At 56.0% G+C, this 20,159-nt stretch overlaps 1 protein-coding gene across 6 annotated transcripts in view; it reads left to right on the forward strand.

The window, feature by feature from the left end:
* Window positions 1-16,012, forward strand: part of CYTH4 (cytohesin 4) — a 30,677-nt gene extending 14,665 nt beyond the window's left edge. For 5 of the 6 annotated variants that reach the window (XM_027107557.1, XM_027107559.1, XM_027107556.1 and 2 more), the window contains 8 exons: window positions 789-869; window positions 2,649-2,761; window positions 4,597-4,745; window positions 10,505-10,616; window positions 12,046-12,122; window positions 12,499-12,570; window positions 13,061-13,215; window positions 14,013-16,012. In XM_027107557.1, coding sequence (XP_026963358.1) covers window positions 789-869; window positions 2,649-2,761; window positions 4,597-4,745; window positions 10,505-10,616; window positions 12,046-12,122; window positions 12,499-12,570; window positions 13,061-13,215; window positions 14,013-14,085 — 832 coding nt within the window. In that variant the 3' untranslated portion in view covers window positions 14,086-16,012. Of the gene's footprint in view, window positions 1-788; window positions 870-2,648; window positions 2,762-4,596; window positions 4,746-10,504; window positions 10,617-12,045; window positions 12,123-12,498; window positions 12,575-13,060; window positions 13,216-14,012 lie in introns of all 6 variants that reach the window. The other variant, XM_027107558.1, reaches the window with a different exon arrangement.
* Window positions 16,013-20,159: the final 4,147 nt, after the last annotated feature.

Raw genomic sequence — 20,159 nt, forward strand, 5'->3', positions numbered from 1 at the left:
TTTGACTGAAATTTAAAGGAGGTGAGCAGTGCAGCTCTGGGGAAAGAGCATTTCAGGCAGAGGGAACAGTGTGTGCAAAGGCCCTGGGGCAGAAGCTGCTTAAAGAACAGCAGGCTAGTGAGACTGGAAGAGAGAGAGGAAGGGAGAAAGTAGCAGGTGACAAGGTGGGGATCCCTGAGAGGGTTCTGGGCAGAGGAGTGGTCTGAGGGGACCCTTCTGGCTGCTGGGTGGCAGATAGACTATAGGGGACAGGTGTGGAGCTGGGCCAACAAGCCAGGGACCCTTCCCCCAGGCTCCCCAGAGGACACTCTCCTTCTAAGCAAGCAGGGAACCTGGGTGGCAAGAAGGGCAACGCTTTCTGATTTCAGATCTGGGAAGGGGGAGGAAAAGGGGGTGGGCATTTTCTCTTGATTTTACAGTTGTGGACACTGGGGCTTGGGGAGGTCAAGTGGCTTGTGTGGGGTCACCCATGAAGGAAGTGACAGAGGAAGAATTTGACTCAGGGCAGGCTGCTCAGAAACCAGAGCTCCCCTCCTGGGTGAGGACAGTGCTGGTGAGCCGTCGCGGGGTGGGGCGTCTGCTGTGTGTGGGAGGACATGGACGTGCACACGGGGGCGGGGGGGACTGTGATGTGGGCTCAGACAGATGTGAACAGACCAGATGGTGGCTGGATTCAGAAGGAGGACATCTCTCCCCTCCTTGGCCTCCCCCACCTCAACCGCCCCCCCGGAGGTGGGTGTCAGCAAACGCCCGAGTGTGTCCCACCCTCCCTTCTGCCTCCTCGCCAGGGACCCCATCAACCTGCAGGTCCTCCAGGCCTTCGTAGATTGCCACGAGTTCGCCAACCTCAACCTTGTCCAGGCCCTCAGGTGAGTGGTGCAGGGGGCAGGGGCCTGACCCCCGAGGGTGGCACGGCAGGAAGGGTTGGGGCATCACCACCCACATGGCTAACAGCACAAACAAAGCACCAGGAGACAGAATGAATAAATGAGGGAACTCCCTGGCGGTCCAGTGGTTAGGACTCAGCGCTTTCATTGCTGAGGGCCCGGGAACTAAAATCCTACAAGCTGCGTGGTGCAGCCCCAAAAACTTTTTAATAAATAAATAAACTTAATTAATGACATTATCCCCCACACAGAGCTGAGGTTAGATGAGATAATAGGTGTGGACTGCCTGGATCAATACCTGGCTCGTTACTACTACTACTATTATTATATTACATCATTATTATAATAATATTAAATCATAATCATTATTACTATTATGATGCCATTCCCATCCCACTGCTCTTTGGATTAGTGCTTGTTTTACTTATTTTATTAATGCAGCTTAGTGTGTACTGCATTTATTATTACTTATTATTTTCTAATTAGGATATTATTGTTGCTACTCATTTTTACAACAATGGGAGGCATTACAGTATGTGCGTTAGGAGCACAAGATCTGGAGCCAGACTGCTCAGTTCATATCCTATCTCTGCTACTCATCCCTTGGGAAAGTCACACACACACACACACACACACACACACACACACACACACACACAAAACTCTCCGGGGCTTCCCTGGTGGCGCAGTGGTTGAAAGTCTGCCTGCTGATGCAGGGGACACAGGTTCGTGCCCCGGTCCGGGAAGATCCCACATGCCGCGGAGCGGCTGGGCCCGTGAGCCATGGCCGCTGAGCCTGCGTGACCGGAGCCTGTGCTCCGCAATGGGAGAGGCCACAACAGTGAGAGGCACGCGTACCGCAAAGAAAAAACAAAAAAAAAACCTCTCCGTGCCTCAGTTTCTTCATCTGTAAAATGTGGATACTAACAGTACCAACCTCATAGGGTGGTGAGGACTAAATGAGAAAATGCTTAGAATTGGTCCACCGTCAGTGCTTAGTAAGTCTTGCTGCTGCAGATGATGCCTGGAAAATCAGCTCCTGAGTGGGGGCATTTGTTCTGGGCTTTGATGGATGATTAGGAGTTTGCTAGGCAGAGAAGGAAGAAGCCACCACCATCTAAGCAATGTGGCCTTCCCTTTAACCCCCATGCTTTTTAAAGGAGAGGGGTAGGTTGGGAGCCTCCAACATTCATTTGTTCATTTATTCACCTGTTCATTCTTTCACTCATTCAGCTAGCCTTTACTGAGCAGTTGCTGGCTGTCCCAGCTCACCAGGAGATGTGAGAGGAGCAGGCACTGCCCTTGCCCTTGGGGAACTTAGTTGGAAGCTGTGGAAATCATTTACTTCCCAGCCAAGGGAAGACACTCCCCCAGGGTCCCACAGTCAAATCCCAGGGCCCAGTGGCCAGGCGGGGAGGGGCCTCAGACCCGGGAATCCACAGGGCTAAGGTGGACTGGGCCGCAAATGGTGCTGGGTCTCAGATGGGCAGGGGGGTGTGCCCGCTCAGCTCCTGTATTCTAGAAGAAAAAGCATTTCTTGGATCCCTCCTGCAGTCTTGGTGCTCAGAATAACAAATTCCACTGACACCCCCCCACCCCCCATGAACCTAGATGACAGGTGCAGAGTCTCTCATTTACAGGATAAAGAGACTACGCCTGGGAAACACAGAGCAGCTATGGGGTGGGGGGATGGGGTACCCCCTAAGCCCCCTCTTAGAGCCTCCCCCACCTCCACTGCCCATGGTTCTGTTCTTCCCCCAGACAATTCCTGTGGAGCTTTCGACTGCCAGGCGAGGCCCAGAAGATCGACCGCATGATGGAGACCTTTGCCACCCGTTACTGCCTCTGCAACCCAGGTGTCTTCCAATCCACAGGTGCCAGTGTGGGAGGGGACCCTGCCAGACACAAATCTGCCTTCTGAGGCACCTCGGCCTCTCTACCCCCTCAGGTCTCTCCCAAGCACCCAGACCCTGGGAGCCCAGATCCCCTCATGAACCCTCACTGAGTTCCAACTCTGTGCCAGGCCCTCTGCTGGGTGCTTGTCAGGCAGAGCTGCCTCAGGGCATGATCCTTGGGAGAGAAGGCAGGAAATAATGGCACAGGGTGCTAAGGCATCAGTGCCTCATCTGAGGGCAGGGATGGGGGAACTCAGCATGTCCAGGCTGGCTTCCCAGAGGTCCTGAGGTCTGAATGGGGTTTTGAAGGATGAATAGGAGTTCTCCAGGAGGTCAAGGGGAGAAATGGCCTTTTGGACAGGAGTTCTAGTTTGAGCAAAGGCACAGAAGCATGAAACAGCCTGAGCAGGATGCAGGGCGCAAAGGGGTATAGAAAGATATCGGCAAAGCTCAGTCCCCCACATCCCCCAACATGGTGGGCGAAAAGTCATCATGGCAGGCTTGTCCTGGCCTCTTCTCTGGGTCTGAAGATACCATAGCAATAACCAAGTCCACATATTGAGCACTCCCCATGTGCTAAGTGCTTTACCCATGCAAAGTCATGTAATCCTTACATCCACTCTACAAGGTCATCAGTGTTCTCATCCCTGCAGAACACAGACTCCGACAAGCGAAGGGAGCTTTTCAGCAGTATATCCATGGGCAAGTCCTACAGAGCATTTGCCTACCTTGTAGTTATATATAAATTAGGGATTTGCTTGTTTGTTATCTGTCAGCCCCACAAGTCTAAATATCTCACAAGGATGGGGACCATACAGATTTTTTCACCAGTGAATCCCCATTCTGTAGCACTTAGGAGGTACACAATAGATATTTGTAGGAAGGAAGGAATTTTAAAGCACCAGATTTGAATCACAGTCTCACTACTTAAGTTTGTGACCTTGGACATGTAAACTCACTCTCCCTGTGTCTCCGTTTCCTAATCTGTAAAATGATGGTGGTAACAGTGCCTACCTCATAGTGTTGTCAAGGGCTGTAAAGAGCTTAGCACAGGGCAAGCACCAACATTAGTGCCACTGCTACCAGAGGGAGAATCATCGATGTTCTAGAACATGAAGCTACTTCAAAGTTAAACCTCCTAATACTGCAGATGGGGAAGCTGAGGCTCTGGGAACTCAGGTACTTTCCAAGGTCAACCAGAGAGTTGGGGACACAGCTGGACTTCCCTGGCTCTGGACCCAGGGCTTTAAAACATCATAGAGTAGCGATCACCTCCTTCCCAAACGCTCAGCCCAGCCTCGCTCCCGAGCACGTGAAAGTCTGAATAATGGAACAGGAGCGCAGCTCCCGGAGCCCCACAGTGCTAATAAGATTACCAAGTGGCACATGACGAAGCCCTGAACCGTGTTGCCAACAATAAGCATCCTCTGAGTTCCAAGAAGGCAGAGAACAGAGTGGGCAGGAGAGCTGGGAGGGCTCGGGGGGTGGGGGGATGGAACTGGGGCCGAAAGAGTGGGAGGGTTTAAGTGGGTAGAAAGGGAAGAGGAGGGAGTGCCTGGCAGGGGCCCCAGCAGGAGCAGAAGTACCAGGGTAGGAAGGCACACAGGGGCTCCGGAACGGACACCTGAAGCTTGTTTGGAGCAGGGAGCCCCATAAGAGCGGGAGGCGTGGCCAGGCCTCAAATGCCAAGCCTGGAGGACAGAGTGGACCTGCAGGACATTGAAACGGCCCATTCTTGGCCCCTAGAAGGGATTGGGGCAGGGGAGGGGGGAGTGGCCAGAGCCAAGACTGTGCCCGCTGTCCCGTCCCCACAGACACCTGCTACGTCCTGTCCTTCTCCATCATCATGCTCAACACCAGCCTGCACAACCCCAATGTCCGGGACAGGCCGCCCTTCGAGCGCTTTGTGTCCATGAACCGTGGCATCAATGATGGCAGTGACCTGCCTGAGGAGCAGCTGCGGGTAAGAGGGGTGTGGCCCCACCTAGCCCCGTCCCCAGGCATCCAGGAGGAGCCTGTCCTTAGGTCCATGGCCCAAGAGGGGCTCCTCTAAGATAGGCCGCTCCAGGAGAGGGCGCTGCTGAGATGGCCCTCCCAGGTTGGTCACTGTCTTGAGAGGGACCATCACAAAAGAGGTGGATCCCGAGAAGGGCTTTCCCACGTGGGCCCATCTTAAGAAGGAGGTCCAAGACTGAACCCCCAGGAGGTCCTCCCAGACCTCAGCCTTTGGGGAACTCTGGGCACCCATCATTCACACCTTCCAGAAAGGGTGCCTCACGCAGCCTACAATCTATTTTTTGGAATCCCAGATTCTTAGACTCTCAGTGGGTCAGGGCTGAAAATCCCCAGACTCTGCTCAAACCCCTCCCTCTTTCAGAGAGGAAGGAACAGGTCTTCCACAGGCTACACATCAGCTCGGGAGTCGAGCAGAACCCAGGCCTCCCATCCCCTCCTCAAACAGTCCCACCCCTGCTACACTGCACTGAGCCCTGTGCCTGGCACGGGGCACCCAGGGATGAGTAAACCCACATTCAGGGTCTGGTGGGAGGATGATACACATGCGAATTATAACCCTGCGTGATTCATGCTGCACTGACCGTAGGATACACAGCTATGGAGACACAGAGGACACTATTATCACTCTCCTGGGAGCAGGGGAAGGGTGCCATCCTGGAAGACTCCACAGAGGAGGTGACTTTTGAACTGGGCCTCGAACGTTGAGTGGGAGTTTGCCCAGAGGAGAAGCAGGGAAAGGACATTCCAGAAAGAGGAACTGGCCAGCATCTGACCTGGTTGGGAAAGGGAGGGGCATCCAGAGTGGCCAGCTGGGTACATACAGACCGTGATGGGCACCGAGGTTGGGCCAGAGAGACCATAGCTTCGAACAACAGCCTCAGGAGTTTGCCTGCTTCCTATGGGCAAAGCGGAGCCAGGAGCTGTTTTAGAAACACAGGAGTGGGATTCAAAGCCTGGCTCTGCAAAAATGAATTGACGATTCATTTCTAGGACCAGAGACGCCCCAGAGCTCAATAGAGCTTCAGTTCCCTCCAGGTCAGAGCGCGGCAGGAGGGGAGGAGACGGTGTGAACCCCACCCCGGCAGCTTAGCACCCTGTGTACCTCCGACAGCAGAAGTCTGGTCGGTGGGGGGAGAGCCTGAGTCTGGGGCGATTCTGGTGCCCCTCGGTGTTTGAGAACAGCCTCGCCCTTAGCCCACCCTCCTCCTCGGTCCCCAGACAGTTTATCCTGGTGGGCAGGGGGCACGACGTAAAATGAGGGCTTGAAAGTAGGTTAGAGCTCAGGTCAAGTACCATCTCCCCGTCTGCCCGCTGGGTGACCTTAAATAATGACTCACCCTCTTCGAGCCACCATTTCCTCAACCAGGAGCACAGGGATAACGATGCCTGCGTCACAGAGCTGCTGTGAGTAGTAATTTTTAAGACTGTAAAGGGCATAGCCCATGCCAGGTACATAGCACAAGCTCTAAAGTGTAGCTTAGGTCGCCATTAAGAGTGATTAATAATCATTTAAAACCCCCAGCCCTTAGTAAAATGCCTAAAACGTGAAAAGCATTTGAAAACTGGGAACGCATCTCATCGCGGTACTTGGGGCCGGAAGCTGGGCGCACCTTGTCCAGCAGGTAATGAGTTAAGGACATGCCAGCACCAGTCCTGTGGGATCTCCCAGGTGCCACTTTATTGCTTCAGCCCCCAAAGAGCCTCCTTCCCCCCTGAGGTATTCTTCCCAATTCAAGCCTTTTGTTAGTAACAATGCACTGCATTTGTATAGAGCTTGTAACTTTCTTCTCATAGGGCTTTCCGGTCTATTATCTCAATTTAGCTTCAAGCTCTTCCTGGGAGGTCTGGGAAGGGTTTATTATCCTCCTTGGCAGCCAAGAGGGGCAGGCACTGAGCAGGGAAAAGAACAGAGCGTTGGAGTCACAGCCACATCCAAGTCCTGGCTCCCCCATTTTCAAGTTGTGTGACTTTAGGTAAGTGGCTTGACCTCTCTGAGCTCCCGGTTTATAGGATTAGTGTAGATAAGCTTATAGGATTAGTAAGGTACTTAGCACAGCACCTATGTCGTTGGACTGGCTAGTTAATCCAGAAGCTTCCCAAGACACAAAGTGAACCACACTGGCCTGGTCCTTGCTCTTCAAAGCCTTGCTCTTCAAGGCTTTCACAGGAAGCTGCTCAGGACCGGGGGTCCTCTTGCTTTCTCTTGGGGTCTCATCTTCCCCATGTGTAGAGCAAGGACTCGGCTTTAAGCACCTTCAGGTATTGAGTTTGCAGCTTTGCAAAAGGATTCTCCAGAACACATAACATTTTTAAGTGACCTGATTTATGAAATTAAATTGACACAGATACATCACCTAAAGAGAGGTCACCCCGTGACCATGAGGGTGCGCAGCTGGGAAAGGCTTCAAAGAGGTGCATGATGGGAGCTGGGGCTCAGGCATGTTGAGCGGGTCTTGCCCTGGCCACCCTGATGGGGACGGGGCGAGTGCCTAAGAAACTCAGCCCAAAGGTACAGGGTGTAGACTCAGAAGATGGGAGATCAAATCCCAGCTCTGCCCTTATGGTTGTGTGCCCTTGCGTGTGAGCCTCAGTTTCTCCATCTGCAAAGTGGGCTGATGACACTGACCTCACATTGTTCTCCTGAGAAGCAGACAAAGCACTTCAAGCACCTGGCACCACTCACCTTGACAGGGTTGCCCAGAGAGGGAGCCAGGGTGGAGATGGGGAAGAAGCAGAGAGGATAGAAGGAGGGCTTGTCCACTCTCCAGTGCCACAGGTGGAGAAACCGAGGTCCGGGCAAGAGAACAGTCTCCCAGTTCAGGGCATCTTCTGCTGCAGGCGAGGCCGGACCTCCTGGGTTCCTGTCCAAGCGTCTCCATCAGAACTGACCATATACTGGGCCCATTAAGCCATCTCGACAACCTTAGGCAGCAGGTACCATCCCCAGTTTACAGCGAAGGAAACTGAGCTCCAACAGAGGTAGCTGGCCAAGGGTCTCAGTCTGTGAGGAGTCCAGATTCAAACCCACGTCTGTCTGACTCCAAAGCCCTTCCCTCTGCAGAGACCAGAAAGCAAGATTAGGGGATGGAGACCTTGGCCGTGTTTCCCAGCTTCCAGTTTCTTCCTGGCTGGAGGAATCTCAGCTCATATCATGGAAAAAATGGGGGATTGATGGTTGGCTTCAGGCTCGGCTAGATCCAGCTGCTCAGTGAGGTCAGAAGAGCGCAGTCTGGTCTCTCCATCTCTGAGCAACCTCCTCTTCCGAGTTGGCTTCCCTCTTAAATAGCCTTTCCCCAAGTTGCAGCAAAGATGGCCTGGGCAGCTCCAGGCTTCCATCTTGCTTTATACTAGAGTCCCAGAATTAAGGCTTAGTGAATTAAGGCTTATTGACTGGCGTGGGTCACAGGTCCCTCTCTGAACCCGTCGCTGTGACCAGTAGGATGAAATGTTCTCATTAGCCAGATGGGAGTCATTCACAGTCTCCTGGAGCCTGGGGGCGTGGCAGGTGGGCAGTGAGTGTCAACCCCCGCACCCACCCAGCAACCTGGACAGAAAGTCCAGGTGCAAGGATGTTATATTACAGGGGGTGAGGGCGGGGGCAGCCTGGGGTTTACAAGGTACAGGAAATGTGGGTGAACTGAGCTGTTTCCCTTGTGGGGGCAGAATGTGTAGGCTGTAGGGTGCCAGCCAAAGCTGCCATGGGGCTTCCTGTGGGTGTCATGAAGGATGAGGTCCTCCCTGTCCCCCTGCTCACCTCCTTGGGCCTTCAGAATATTTGTGCTGCCAGCTTTGCTGACAAGACCTTGTTCAACCGGCCACCGCCACTTGGGGAATCCCAGAGCCAGGCTGGGCCAGGGCAGGATGGGTAAAGCGGGGCTTCCCGGCTGCTTTAGGGATGCAGGAGTTCCAAACAGAGAAAGTGGTCCCTGCTCTTCCCCACTCACCCCACCACAGCCAGCAGAGCCCACTCCATCAAACCCAGGAAGACCTGCTTCCAGCCGGCACTCTCCTCCCCCCATCTCTTACCCCTCCGCCACCCCTAAGCTCCTGGATCAGAAAAGCCCTTTAAAAACCAAAAAACACCATTTCTAAAACTTTGGGGAATCGAACAGTACTTGGGAAATTTTTCATTTAAAATTTCGAGGAAACCATCTGAACAGCGGCACAGACAACTGCAACAGAAGGAAATGATGTCATTATCTCAAGGACAGAGACCCAGCATTGTGTCTGGTTTTAGTCAGCAGAATTAGACAATTTAGAATGTATTTTCCAAATGCTCGGGAAATCTGGGCAGGTTGTCTATGGAACGCAGTGCCCCACGGCAGGGGGTTCAAAACACACAGGGGTGATCTGTTGCCAACATCCATATCTCTCCCACAGGGAGGTCTTAGCCCTGGCTTGCATACTTCCAGTGACAAGGAACTCATTATCCTACAAGGTTGCTCCTTCCATATTTCAGCAGCTCCAACTTCTAGAAAGTCCTCCACAGAGAACTAAAATCTGCTTTCTGAGAAATTCCTACCCCCCAGAACAGGTCTCTGGCCTCTGCCTAGGAGAGGGGGCTTTAAGAGCCTAGGTCAGCATCCCACCTTGAGTCACAACATGGGCAGCCAATCTCCAACTCCCTAGCAGGTCCTCTGTGTCCCCCAACCCATGATACACCTGGAAGTCTAGCGACTGCACCTAAAAGAAGAGGAGACCCCTTCCCCCTTAGATGTTGTCCAAAGAGGCACTGAATCTGGCTGCTGTGCCCCAGAGAGTGTGTGTGTGTGTGTGTGTGTGTGTGTGTGTGTGCATGCACGTGCACGCACGCGCACGCACGCACAGTGGTGAACATGTGTGTGCGTGTACACATCCCAGCCAAGCATCCTGTCTCCAGCACTCTCAGACATGGGGGTGATGGACCCTGACTCACTCATCTGACCCTTGAGAGCGGTGCTGGGTGGTCAGGGTGCAGGTGGGGGCTTCTCCTCATCATCATCTTCCCCTCGACTTGGGGGCAGGGAGGGGCTCTGACCCCAGTGTAGTCCATTTACTCTCCCTAGAACACTGGGGGTCAGCATTGTCCATTTTTCAGATGTAGACAGAGCAGCTCAGAGAGGTTGAGGGGTGTGTCCGGGGTCACACAGTCATCAAGTGACCGAGCTGGGATTTCAGCCCAGGTGGCCTGACACTGAGCAGGTGCTCTTCCACGCGCGTTCTCCTGCCACTGGCTGGGATTCCAGCGGGAAGGTGGGAGATGGGAACCATCAGCTGCTAGGTCAACAAACAGTCGCTACCCTGCTTTAGGCCAGGCCCTGGGGGAGGCTCTGGGGTTATGACACCCAGGCCTTTCCTGGAGGAGCTCCCCGTCTACCTGGGGAAGTCAACCTCAGCAAGCAAACTGACAGCAAAACAACTGGCCGCTGCGGGGACCGTGGGTGACGCAGCCAGCACGGTCTCTCTGCGGGGCTCACCCCACCCGCTCCATTCTACAATAGCACAGGGGGAGGCATGACATGGGGTTGGGGACAGGGGAGCACCACTGGGCCTGGGGGGACCGGGGAGGGTTTCCCCAAGAAAGCCAGGGGCCAAGGAGGAGCTAACAGGAGGGGAAAGAGTTTGCCCAGAGGGCCAGTGACCTGCCCGAGGTCACACAGGCGGAACCCAGGCCCTGGACTGGGATGAATGTCACAGCGGGTCTTTCCCTCCCTTCTCTTGGGGCAGAACCTCTTCGACAGCATCAAGAGTGAGCCCTTCTCCATCCCCGAGGACGATGGCAACGACCTCACTCACACCTTCTTCAACCCCGACCGCGAGGGCTGGCTGCTCAAGCTAGGTGAGAACGTGCACCGACGTGCCTGCACACTCACGCAACGGGTGAGAACGTGCTCATGCACGCGGGGGACGTGCACCGACGTGCCTGCACTCTCACGCCACGCGGCTGCCACACACATGCACCTGACATGCAGCCTCGGGGGTGCAGTCAGGTCAGCCCCAGGTCTCCTGACCCTGGAGCAGCAGTCTGCCCGTGCCATCCGTCCATCTGTCTGTCCTGGGGATAAGGGGACAGTGCAGGAGGGGAACGATAAGCAGGAAGTGGGGACGGGAAGCTGACTGATTCATAGATAAACGGTTCAACCGCAGGTCCTTCCTGAAGCGATTCTGAGTTAGCCCAGACCCAGTGAGGTTAGGGCATCTGCCCGGGGCCACACAGCCAGCCAGTGGCGGCTTTTGGTGGGCAGAGGGTTGGGTGTCCTTGAAAGACAGAGGGAGGGGGTGTGACAGGATGTGACTCGGGGAGCCTCCCCTCAATGGGACTAGGGGACACGGAGGGCCTCGGGCCTGCAGAGGGGAGCTGTGGCGGGTGCCACAGCTGCAGCGGCTCCGTATGCTCCTGCCACCCCCACACACTCCTGGGCGCCGCCCCAGCAGGGGCAGCCCAGCCAGGCACAGTGGTCCTCCAGGGCAGGGGAGGATAGACGCCTCGTGTTGGAGCAGGGGTCCTGGCCCGGGGTGCCCATCCAAGCCCTCCGTCTCTCCAGACCCACCTCCCAGTTTACCCCCCTGCAGACTGCAGCCTCCTTCCTTGCCCAGCTGACTGTCCTCAGTCCCGGGGAAGCTCTAAGTCACAGATCCCAGCTCCTCCACCCATCCTCAGCCTGAGTTTCCACAGCTGCAAAATGTCCCATCCCTGGGACAGTTAAATGTGTGGGAAGCCAAGCACCTGGGCTCTGGGGCTGGGACACTGGGGTTCGAATCCCAGCTCTGCAGCCAGACCTCGAGCAGATGACTCAGCCTCTCTGCACCTCGGTCTCCTCATCTGTAAAATGGGGTTAATAATGGTCCCCTCCTCATAGGTGGTTATACAGATTAGTAAGTGAAAGTTTTTTGAAATCTCTAGAACATTGCCTGGCAAATGAAAGATGAAAGGCTTAGCATAGTGCCAAGCAGGGAGTGGGCCAAGGCATGAACGGAGGGGTGAGGGCAGCAGGAAAGTGCAGGAAATGACCAGCCTGCCCCAGGGCCTGATCATGGAGGAGCCTGGGTCAGGCAACTCAGGGGCCATGCGGGGGTGATAGAGCCACTCAGGTTTTGAGTCAGGAAGGGATAGATAAGGGGGAAGGTGTGGCAGGAAAGGGGTTGGGGGCTTGCTGCTCAGGTCGGGGCCCAGAGGAGAGCGTCTGAGGCCCTGCTGTTCCGTGGAGGGAAGTGCTGGTGGCCCAGGGCAGAGGAGGGCTGACTGACTCCACCACTGGCTTTCGCAGGCGGCCGCGTGAAGACTTGGAAACGACGCTGGTTCATCCTGACGGACAGCTGCCTCTACTACTTTGAGTTCACCACTGTGAGCCTTACCCTGCCCTGCCCCTCCCCCCAAACCCTTTCCAGACTCCCACTAAGTGGTCCATTGACAGAGCTTGGGGCCCCTTGAGATCTTTCAGACCTCCTCCATACCCATTTTACAGATGGGGAAAACTGAGCTACAAAGAAGGGAAGGGGCTGGGCCAAGGTGCAAGGCAGAGCCGGGGCTTAAAATCAGGCCTCCTGACTCCCAGCCAGGGCTCTTTCCGTGCTGCTCCCCTGCCCTCTCCAGGGCTGCACAGAGTCGGGGGAGATGGGCACACTCCTCTCCGGGTCTAGGGAGCCCCCAAGGTCACTCCCTGCCCTTGGCTTTGAAGCTCCATTTGCAGATCCTGACCTTGTCTCCTGTTCCCCTGCAGGACAAGGAGCCCCGGGGAATCATACCCCTTGAGAACCTCTCAGTGCAGAAGGTGGATGACCCCAAGAAGCCAGTAGGTATCGGTATGGAGGCCCGAGGCCAGAGCGGCTGCGGGAATTTCCAGAACAGGGTGGGAGGAGAGGGGGTGCCCATCACACCTTCCGGGTGGCTCAGGGTTGCCTCAGTCTCCCTCCTGGGGGCAGGTCAATGGCATCAAGAGGGCCCGGCCTCGCTGACTCTCAGAGCCTGACACTGGCTCGGGGACGTTTAGTAAGTCTCCACTCATTTCTGAGCCTCAGTTCCCCCATCTGTCAAATGGGGATTTGAAGAAGAATCATGGATTTAGGCCGAGCCAGGCACGTAATAAGTTCTCAGCGTGAGGAGCTGCAGCTTCTGCCCCTTTGCCTCTCACGGGAAGGCCCGGGGGTCGGGTCTGTCCTGCCGCTTATCCAAGCGCTGGTCTTGCCCAAGCGTCTAGGCCTCTCTGAGCCTCCCGGAGAGCCCAGTGTAGCAGCCCTTTCCTCCCACCCCTGCCCTGCCTTTACCTGGCCACTTCCCCGCAGTTCTGCCTGGAGCTTTACAACCCCAGCTGCCGAGGCCAGAAGATAAAGGCCTGCAAGACGGACGGCGACGGCAAGGTGGTAGAGGGCAAGCACGAGTCCTACCGCATCTCAGCCTCCAGCGCCGAGGAGCGGGACCAGTGGATCAAGGCCATTCGGTAATGGGTGGGCGGACTGGTGGGGAGGTGTCTCCTGTCACCTTCCAGAAGCGCCTACTTCTCTTGGAGCCCTGTTTCCTTGTCTGTAAAGAGGGCTAACTCTAGAATCTCCCTCCTGTTTCTGGCATGCAAATCCCTTCCACACATATTCTGTGAGCAGCCCCTCTGGGCCGGCACAGTGCCGGGTCCAGGACACAGGGGAGAGAGGCACCGCCTTCGTAGGGATGGTGGAGGATCACGGGAGATGTTGCACGTAAAGCTCTTTGCCCAGCGCCTGTTGGCATCAGGACCCATAGTGGCCCTGGAAAGACCTGATGGAGGGGGAGAGGAGGCCTTTCTAGGTGGAACAAGCAATGCAGGCAAAAACAAGGGGGCACGTCAGGCCAAAGCCACGCTCACCTCCATTTTACACATGAGGACTGAGGCCCAGAGAGGGGAGGGACTCGCCCAGGGCCACACAGCCAGTGAGGGGCAGAGCCGTAACCGGCAAGCAGTTCTGCTGGTTCCACCGGGACTCTTGTCACCTCCTTCTGAGAGTCTGTTGGGAGCCTGGGGAGGGGTCCAAAGACATTTGGGGGCAGAATTCCCAAGGCTCCCATGCCTCAGCCTCACCCCCTCCGGCCCCGCCCGTGGGACTCTGGGTTAGGCCAGCGAAGCTGGACACACCCTGGCTTGGTCCTTGCTGGCGTCATCTGGCTTTTCCCCTGAGGCAGAGCAGGCTGACCCCTCCCTGGGATATGAGACTCTTTAAGTCAGCCTGCCCAGCCCTGAAATCTTTTCACCTACTCTCACTCCAGAGCCAGCATCACCCGTGTCCCCTTCTATGACCTGGTCTCTGCTCGGAAGAAGAAGATTGCCAACAAGCAGTGAGCTTCCTGGGAGGTGGTGCCCAGCTTCCTGGGAACCCCGTGACCTGTGGTACCTGGAGACCTACCTCCCACCCCAGGGTACCCTTTCCTGGCCTGCAGACATCCTCCCTCAACCCCGTTCATTTCAAGCTGACAGCAGAGGGGAGGAAGGGCTCAAGAAAGAGGGTGGGTGGGAACCACCGAGGGCTCAAAGCCCGACCATGAGGCCGCTGGTCCTGGACACCCAGGAAAGGCCCTGCCCCAGCCCCAAGTCCACCGCAGTAAGGGGTGAGGAAAGCAGCCCAGAACCCGGCACCCCGCCCTCTCTCTGGGGCTCAGTTTCCTCTCCTGTCAGACGTCTCCGTGCCCTCTGAAATGCTGTCAGCCCTCGGAGCAGGAGGGACCTGCATGCTTCCTACCCTCCGCCATGGTGATGCCCCCTCCTTCTGCTCAGGGGGTTTCTTGGCCAGTCCCTCCCCCATCCTCATCTGGGGCTTGGCCTTCCCTGCCCAAGGGACACACGTACACATCTCAGACCCACCGACAAGACCTCTGGGAGACCCGAGAGCAGAGCACTGGACTAGAAGCCCTGATGCCACAGTCTCAGTCCCAGCTCCGTCTCCAACTTGCTGTGTGCCCTCGTCCAAGTCACCCTCCTTCTCTGGTTCCTGGAAAAGTACGGTGTTTGGAGAGAAATGTCTTGGCCCTTCTGGCTCTGTGCACCGCCCCCACTGCAACCTCCAACCTGCCAGCAATGGCCCTAGGTAGGTCCCAGCAGGGCGTGAGCTGGCCACCTCCCTCCTCTGAGACTGCTTCCTCTCGGTAGAAGGACAGGATTGGACTGGGTCTCCCAAGGAGCTTCTGGCTGGACATGTCTGCACCAGAGCTGGAGGGGGCTCTGGACTGAAGGCTGCTGGGAGGCAGAGAGCAGAGTGGGCTCCATCCTCAAGGATGTCCATCTTAGAGAAGGGGCGGGTGGGACTCCTCAAGAAAATGGCAGACAGCATCCCAGACAGATGTACTCAGGCGGAACTGGCGGTACAATCAAGAAGCCAAGTAGAGAGCTTTGTGAGCTGTGGTTACCAAGAGGGTTACCTGTGGTTACCTGGAGGCAGCGGCCATGCCAGTGAGTGACACAGAAGCTTGTAGCAGAGTCTCAGCTACAGCTTCCCTGCTGGACCACTGCCCAGGGCTCCCGTGGTGGTGAGCAGGGTCCCAGCATCCTGAGGTCCTCTAGGGTAGCAGCATCAAGAGTGGAACTGACTCCCAGCCCACAGGCAGGCAGCTCTCCAGGGAGATTCCAGCCTGGAGGAGGATTCCACGAACAGGTTTCTTCTCAGTAGCACTTCTCACCCCATCGCACAGACCCTGGGGGTGTCCCTGGAGGGAAGTTCCCTGGCAGGAAAGCAGGATATGGGGTTACCTCTGCCCCGCTCCCAGCCTGCGTGGGCAAGCCGGAGCAAGGTGGATTCCCCCCGGGGAAGGGAGGCAACCTCTCCTCCCCTCCACCTCCCACACACATGCACACTCTCCAGGGTGTCAGGATAGAGTAGCTGCCTTGCAGTGGTGAGACCCCTATCTCTGGAGGTGTGCAAGAACCTGGTAATGATATTGCACTGACGAGGATCTGGTTGGGCATCTGCAAGAAGAAGCTTTAGGACGTTTGAGGTCTTCCACAGACTCCATGTCAGCCTGGGAGCTGAGCGCCACCTCTGCTGCCTCATTTGGCCCCTGAAGGGGCAGCCAGGCGTCATGGGCTCTGAGGTTCTCTCCTGCCACTGGTTATGCACTGGCTGGGTGACCTTAGTCCACTTCCTTCCCCTCTCTGGTCCTCAGCTTCCCCCCACCCCCGCATCATTGAGAGGGTGGAATGGGGGATTTTCTGGGCATGAGTGACTGTTCTGGGAATCACTCAGAATAGAGAATAAAGGTCATGAGTCAACTCGTGAGGGGCTCTGTCCTGTCTGTGACTACATCTCCCATCCTTGAGCCCACGCTGCCCCTTCACCATCCCTTTCCCGGCCAGAGTGCAAGAGGGCCAGACAGAGTGGACACTCCAAGGACCCTGGACCCTATCCTCTGGGCACTGGGGCTGCCACACTGGGCAGATCTCCAGGGGCTGGATTTGTGTCAGGGGTCCCTCAGAGCATGGGCAGGAGTGCACTGGTTCTGCCAAGGCCGGGGGAAAGCAAAAGAACTTTCCAATAGGCTGCACTGTCTAAAGACAGAAAGAATGCTGCTCAGGAGATAGGTAATAAGCTCCCTGTCTGCAGAAGGATGCAAGTACAGATTGGCTCCAACGATCACCTGGGGTGTTACGGGGGGACTTGAATTTGGTCATCTTCATTTATTTGTACTTTCCACAATGTTCATTACGTGGACAAGACAGAATCCCTGTCCACATGGAGCTTACATTTTGGTGGTCTTGAATTCTAGGACTTTAGGCAGCACTCTCGGATGTGTAAGGCACTGAGGTGGCCCCAACACCTTAACCCAGCCCCCTGCCTGAAATGCCACCGTTGAGTCCCTCCTTGAAGACCTTAAGGTGTTGGACTGATCAACATGCTTTCATTTGGCCCAGGCTTATAGAGCACCTACTCTGTACCGGGTTCCACACACAGAACCAGAGGTCCAAAGATGATCAAGGCAAATCCCTTGCCCTCAAAGGGAGCTCAGTCAGCCGGGGAAGACAGGTGCAAAGGAGGCCTGACAGCCCAGGCCAACACTTGCCGGTTATGTAGAGTGGAGCACAGGGACTGGTGGAGGGCTGGGCTGAGCTGACCTGAGAGGCAATCTAAGGGGCTTCACAAAGGAGCTGTGCTTGAGTGTTGGCAATCAGGTGGGAGAGAGCTCACTCACATCTGCTTCTTCCCACCACACACACACTGACTGCAAACTCCTCACACGCCAGACTGTCACTGCTCGGTGCCTGGCACAGAGGAAGTTGCACAATAATTCTTGGTTAGACCGAAGTCAACTGAAAAGGCCCTCAGGGGCTCCACATCAGGAGATGCAAATATCTGGAGGCGCAGGGAACTGTGGGAACGGTGGTGCCGGGCCGGGGAGGGGGCGTGGCTAGAGAGGCAGGCAGGGCCACAGTCTGATCCAGCTCTGACTTGCTGGCCCAGGAACTCCCCTGCTCCCGTGGCCTCTGCCCACCTTCCCACCCTTCTGCCACTCTTCACTCTGGGCAGCAGGGGGCTCCCACCACCCGTGGATGAGAGGTTCCACGACACAGCCAGACCGGAGATGGGATCGGCTGCCCCTTTCAGGGATGAGGCCTCAGCCCAGAGTAGAGCCTGGACCTGGACCTCCTGGAGACGGATGCACCTGGTCGACTAGGACCTGCGGGCTTGAGCAGGCCCAGACACCCATGGGCACAGATAAGCATGGGCCTCCCCTCTCCCCTCATGCCAGGCACAGTCAGCCCTGCTCAGCCTAGGAGTCGGGATACCCTGGGCTCTGGCTTTCTGGCTGCGGGACCCTGAACTAGTAGCTTACCCTCTCTAGATGTGATCTTCCTCCTTGAAGGGTTCTGACAGGTGAGTTCTAGGACACAAACCTTTAGCGGGGACCTCCCTATGCAAGAGAGTCTCAGACATGGGTACCAGGCAGCCCCTGCCCTGGGGTGAATTGAGACTGTTGTGTGTGGCGGGGTGGGTGGCAAGTGAGAAGGTGCCACAAAAGCCACGTACTGTAATAGGCCACAGGGGGCAGTAGTGAGGCCATCCGGAGGCCCTGGGTTCAGGCCCGACTCGACTCTGTCTTAAGCAAGTTTCCTAAGCATTCTGAGCCTCGGATTTCCCATCTATAAAATGGTAGTGATAGAACATATGCAAAATACTTAGAACAGTGTTGAGTACCTGCTCAGGGTTACATGCTGCTATTATTATCCATCACAAGGCAAACTAGGTACGTGCTTTTATGGAGATACAAAACAGGCTGGACCACTGGAGGAGGAAAGATGCAGGGGGGGGTTGGGGGGTCGTAGATCTGGGTGGGCTTCTTGGCAGAGGTGCCCATGAAAGGTAAGATAAATGGAGGCCTGGCTCTTCCAGCCAGGAGGAGCCAAAACAAGGATGCTTGATAAGGCAATGTATTTCTGGAACTCCCTTGAGCTCCCAAAAAGCCCCCAAAGCAAGAGGAAGAAAGGTTGAGGGGAGCTGGGCCCTGCCAGGGGCTGAGCTGCGTGCACGATGCTGGAGTCCCTTGCATCTCCAAGGCCACCGAGCCCCTTGTCATGAAGCTCTGGCTGGGGATCCAGTAACATGGCTGCTGAACTAGGCCATCACAGAACGAGGGAGAATAAGCTTGGCACCGGATGGCCTGGGGTGGAGCAGGAGGGGGCAAGGGGGACCCCTGCCAGTGCCTGGGAAGTCGGAGCACTTCTGGCCTGGAAGCGCAGAGTTGGCCCTGGGACCCTGCGCCCGGATGCCCAGGGCCAGGAAATGGGGGGCAGGCAGCCAGGAGTCGAGCAGCAGGTATGAGAGACCTGGAGAAATTGATTTATTAGAGCTGATGAAAGGAGCTAAATATGTTTGCCAGCTCAGTGATGACTCAGGCGCTCCCCAGGGGTCCACAAATTGTGAGCATCAAAGAATCAAAGACAGGCCTCCTCCCACCCGGGCTCTGCCAGCCTGGAGCCATCCTTCGGCAATGGAAGGACCACTCCAACTGTCCTGAGAGCCTGGTCCTCAAGGGGCAGCAGAGACCTAGCCACTCCAGCCAGCATCCCCTGCCCACCCCCCACCCCACCAACCCCCCCCAGAATGGCTGAAGAGCGAAGCTTCAGAGGGAGGCAGATCTGGGTCGAAGTCGTGGCCTGGCCCCAAATTGCTGCGTGACCTTAGACAAGTGGCTGACCCTCTCTGGTCCCACATTCACCAGGGAGGACAGATGCCCACCAAGCCAGGGCCCTTCCTCCCTCTCCCTGTCTGGCAGTGTCATTCCTACCTAATTTGGCTTCTTCCAGACAGCTGTGAGCACAGCCTCCTCTGCCTGAAATCTACCAACTTCCCTCCAGGAGACAAGCCAGATTCCACAGGGCCTCATTTCCGGAGAACATGCTCTTCCGGTACCAGCTTCCACGCTGGTACTGGGCTCCAGGAGAAACAAGAATGAATCAGAGTCAGAGGCCGGAGGCAGGACAGACAGAGGAGGGAGGAGTGATCTCCTTGTGGGGCAAAGGGCTGGGGGTTGCAGTAGGGGTGTGGGAAGGGGGCCTGCGGCACCTGGGAGGACCAGTGGAAGAGGGGCTGTCGGGGATGAGGAGGGACATCTGCCAGGCAGCTGGGGGGACATGGCAAGGACTGTGCAGCAGCGTGGCACAGCTGGGGAGCAGTGAACTGTTCACTGGGCACAGAGGGGGCCTGTGCCTAGAACAGCAGCAGTTGGAGTTGAATAGAAGCTGGGACCAGGCTGGCCAGCGAGCAGTTAGACTCTGTCTGGATGGGGAAGGGGAAGAGGTCACAGCAGGAGACAGGTGGGGCTGGAGGCTGTTTGCAGGTAGTCCTTCTGGCTTCGTAGCCTGGGGCTGCCAGGCTCAAGGGAGGGTGTGTGATTTGATTCTGCTGCTGGACTCCAAGGCCCATCTCTCTGCTTCCACAAAGAGACCTCCAGCTCCATCCAGGAATTCCTTGCCCTATAAAATCATCCTTCCCCTTCTTCATGCAGAAACTGAGCCTCACAGAGGTCAAAGGACATGTGCTAAGGGGTCACCCACCACGGAGGCTCTGCGAGGAAGACAGAGGCAGAAGGTACCAACATTTATTGAGCATCCTTCATCTCATCTATCCTCCCAGTAGCCCACGAGGGAGACAGGATTATTCCCATTTAACAGATGAGGATGTGGAGGCTCAGTGAGTTTGTGACTTGCCCAGAGTTACATGGCCAAGAAGCAGCATCTGATCAACTTGTTTTTGTTGAGCTGTTGAGGCCAGGAGGAGCCAGGAACCTGCAGGGAGTTTCCAGCAGAAGTGGAGGATTAATCCATGACCTTTACAATCTCCTTGATCTCTTGAAACTAAAGCTTAACTCTCTTCTCTTCCTGTTTCCTCCAAAAGATTTTCATTTAATAAAATGAAAGAGCCCAGAAAG

Source organism: Aethalodelphis obliquidens, unplaced genomic scaffold, assembly GCF_003676395.1.
Source record: "Aethalodelphis obliquidens isolate GAN/ISIS:26980383/991018 unplaced genomic scaffold, ASM367639v1 scaffold8, whole genome shotgun sequence".
In the NCBI taxonomy this organism is placed as follows: Eukaryota; Metazoa; Chordata; class Mammalia; order Artiodactyla; family Delphinidae; genus Aethalodelphis; species Aethalodelphis obliquidens.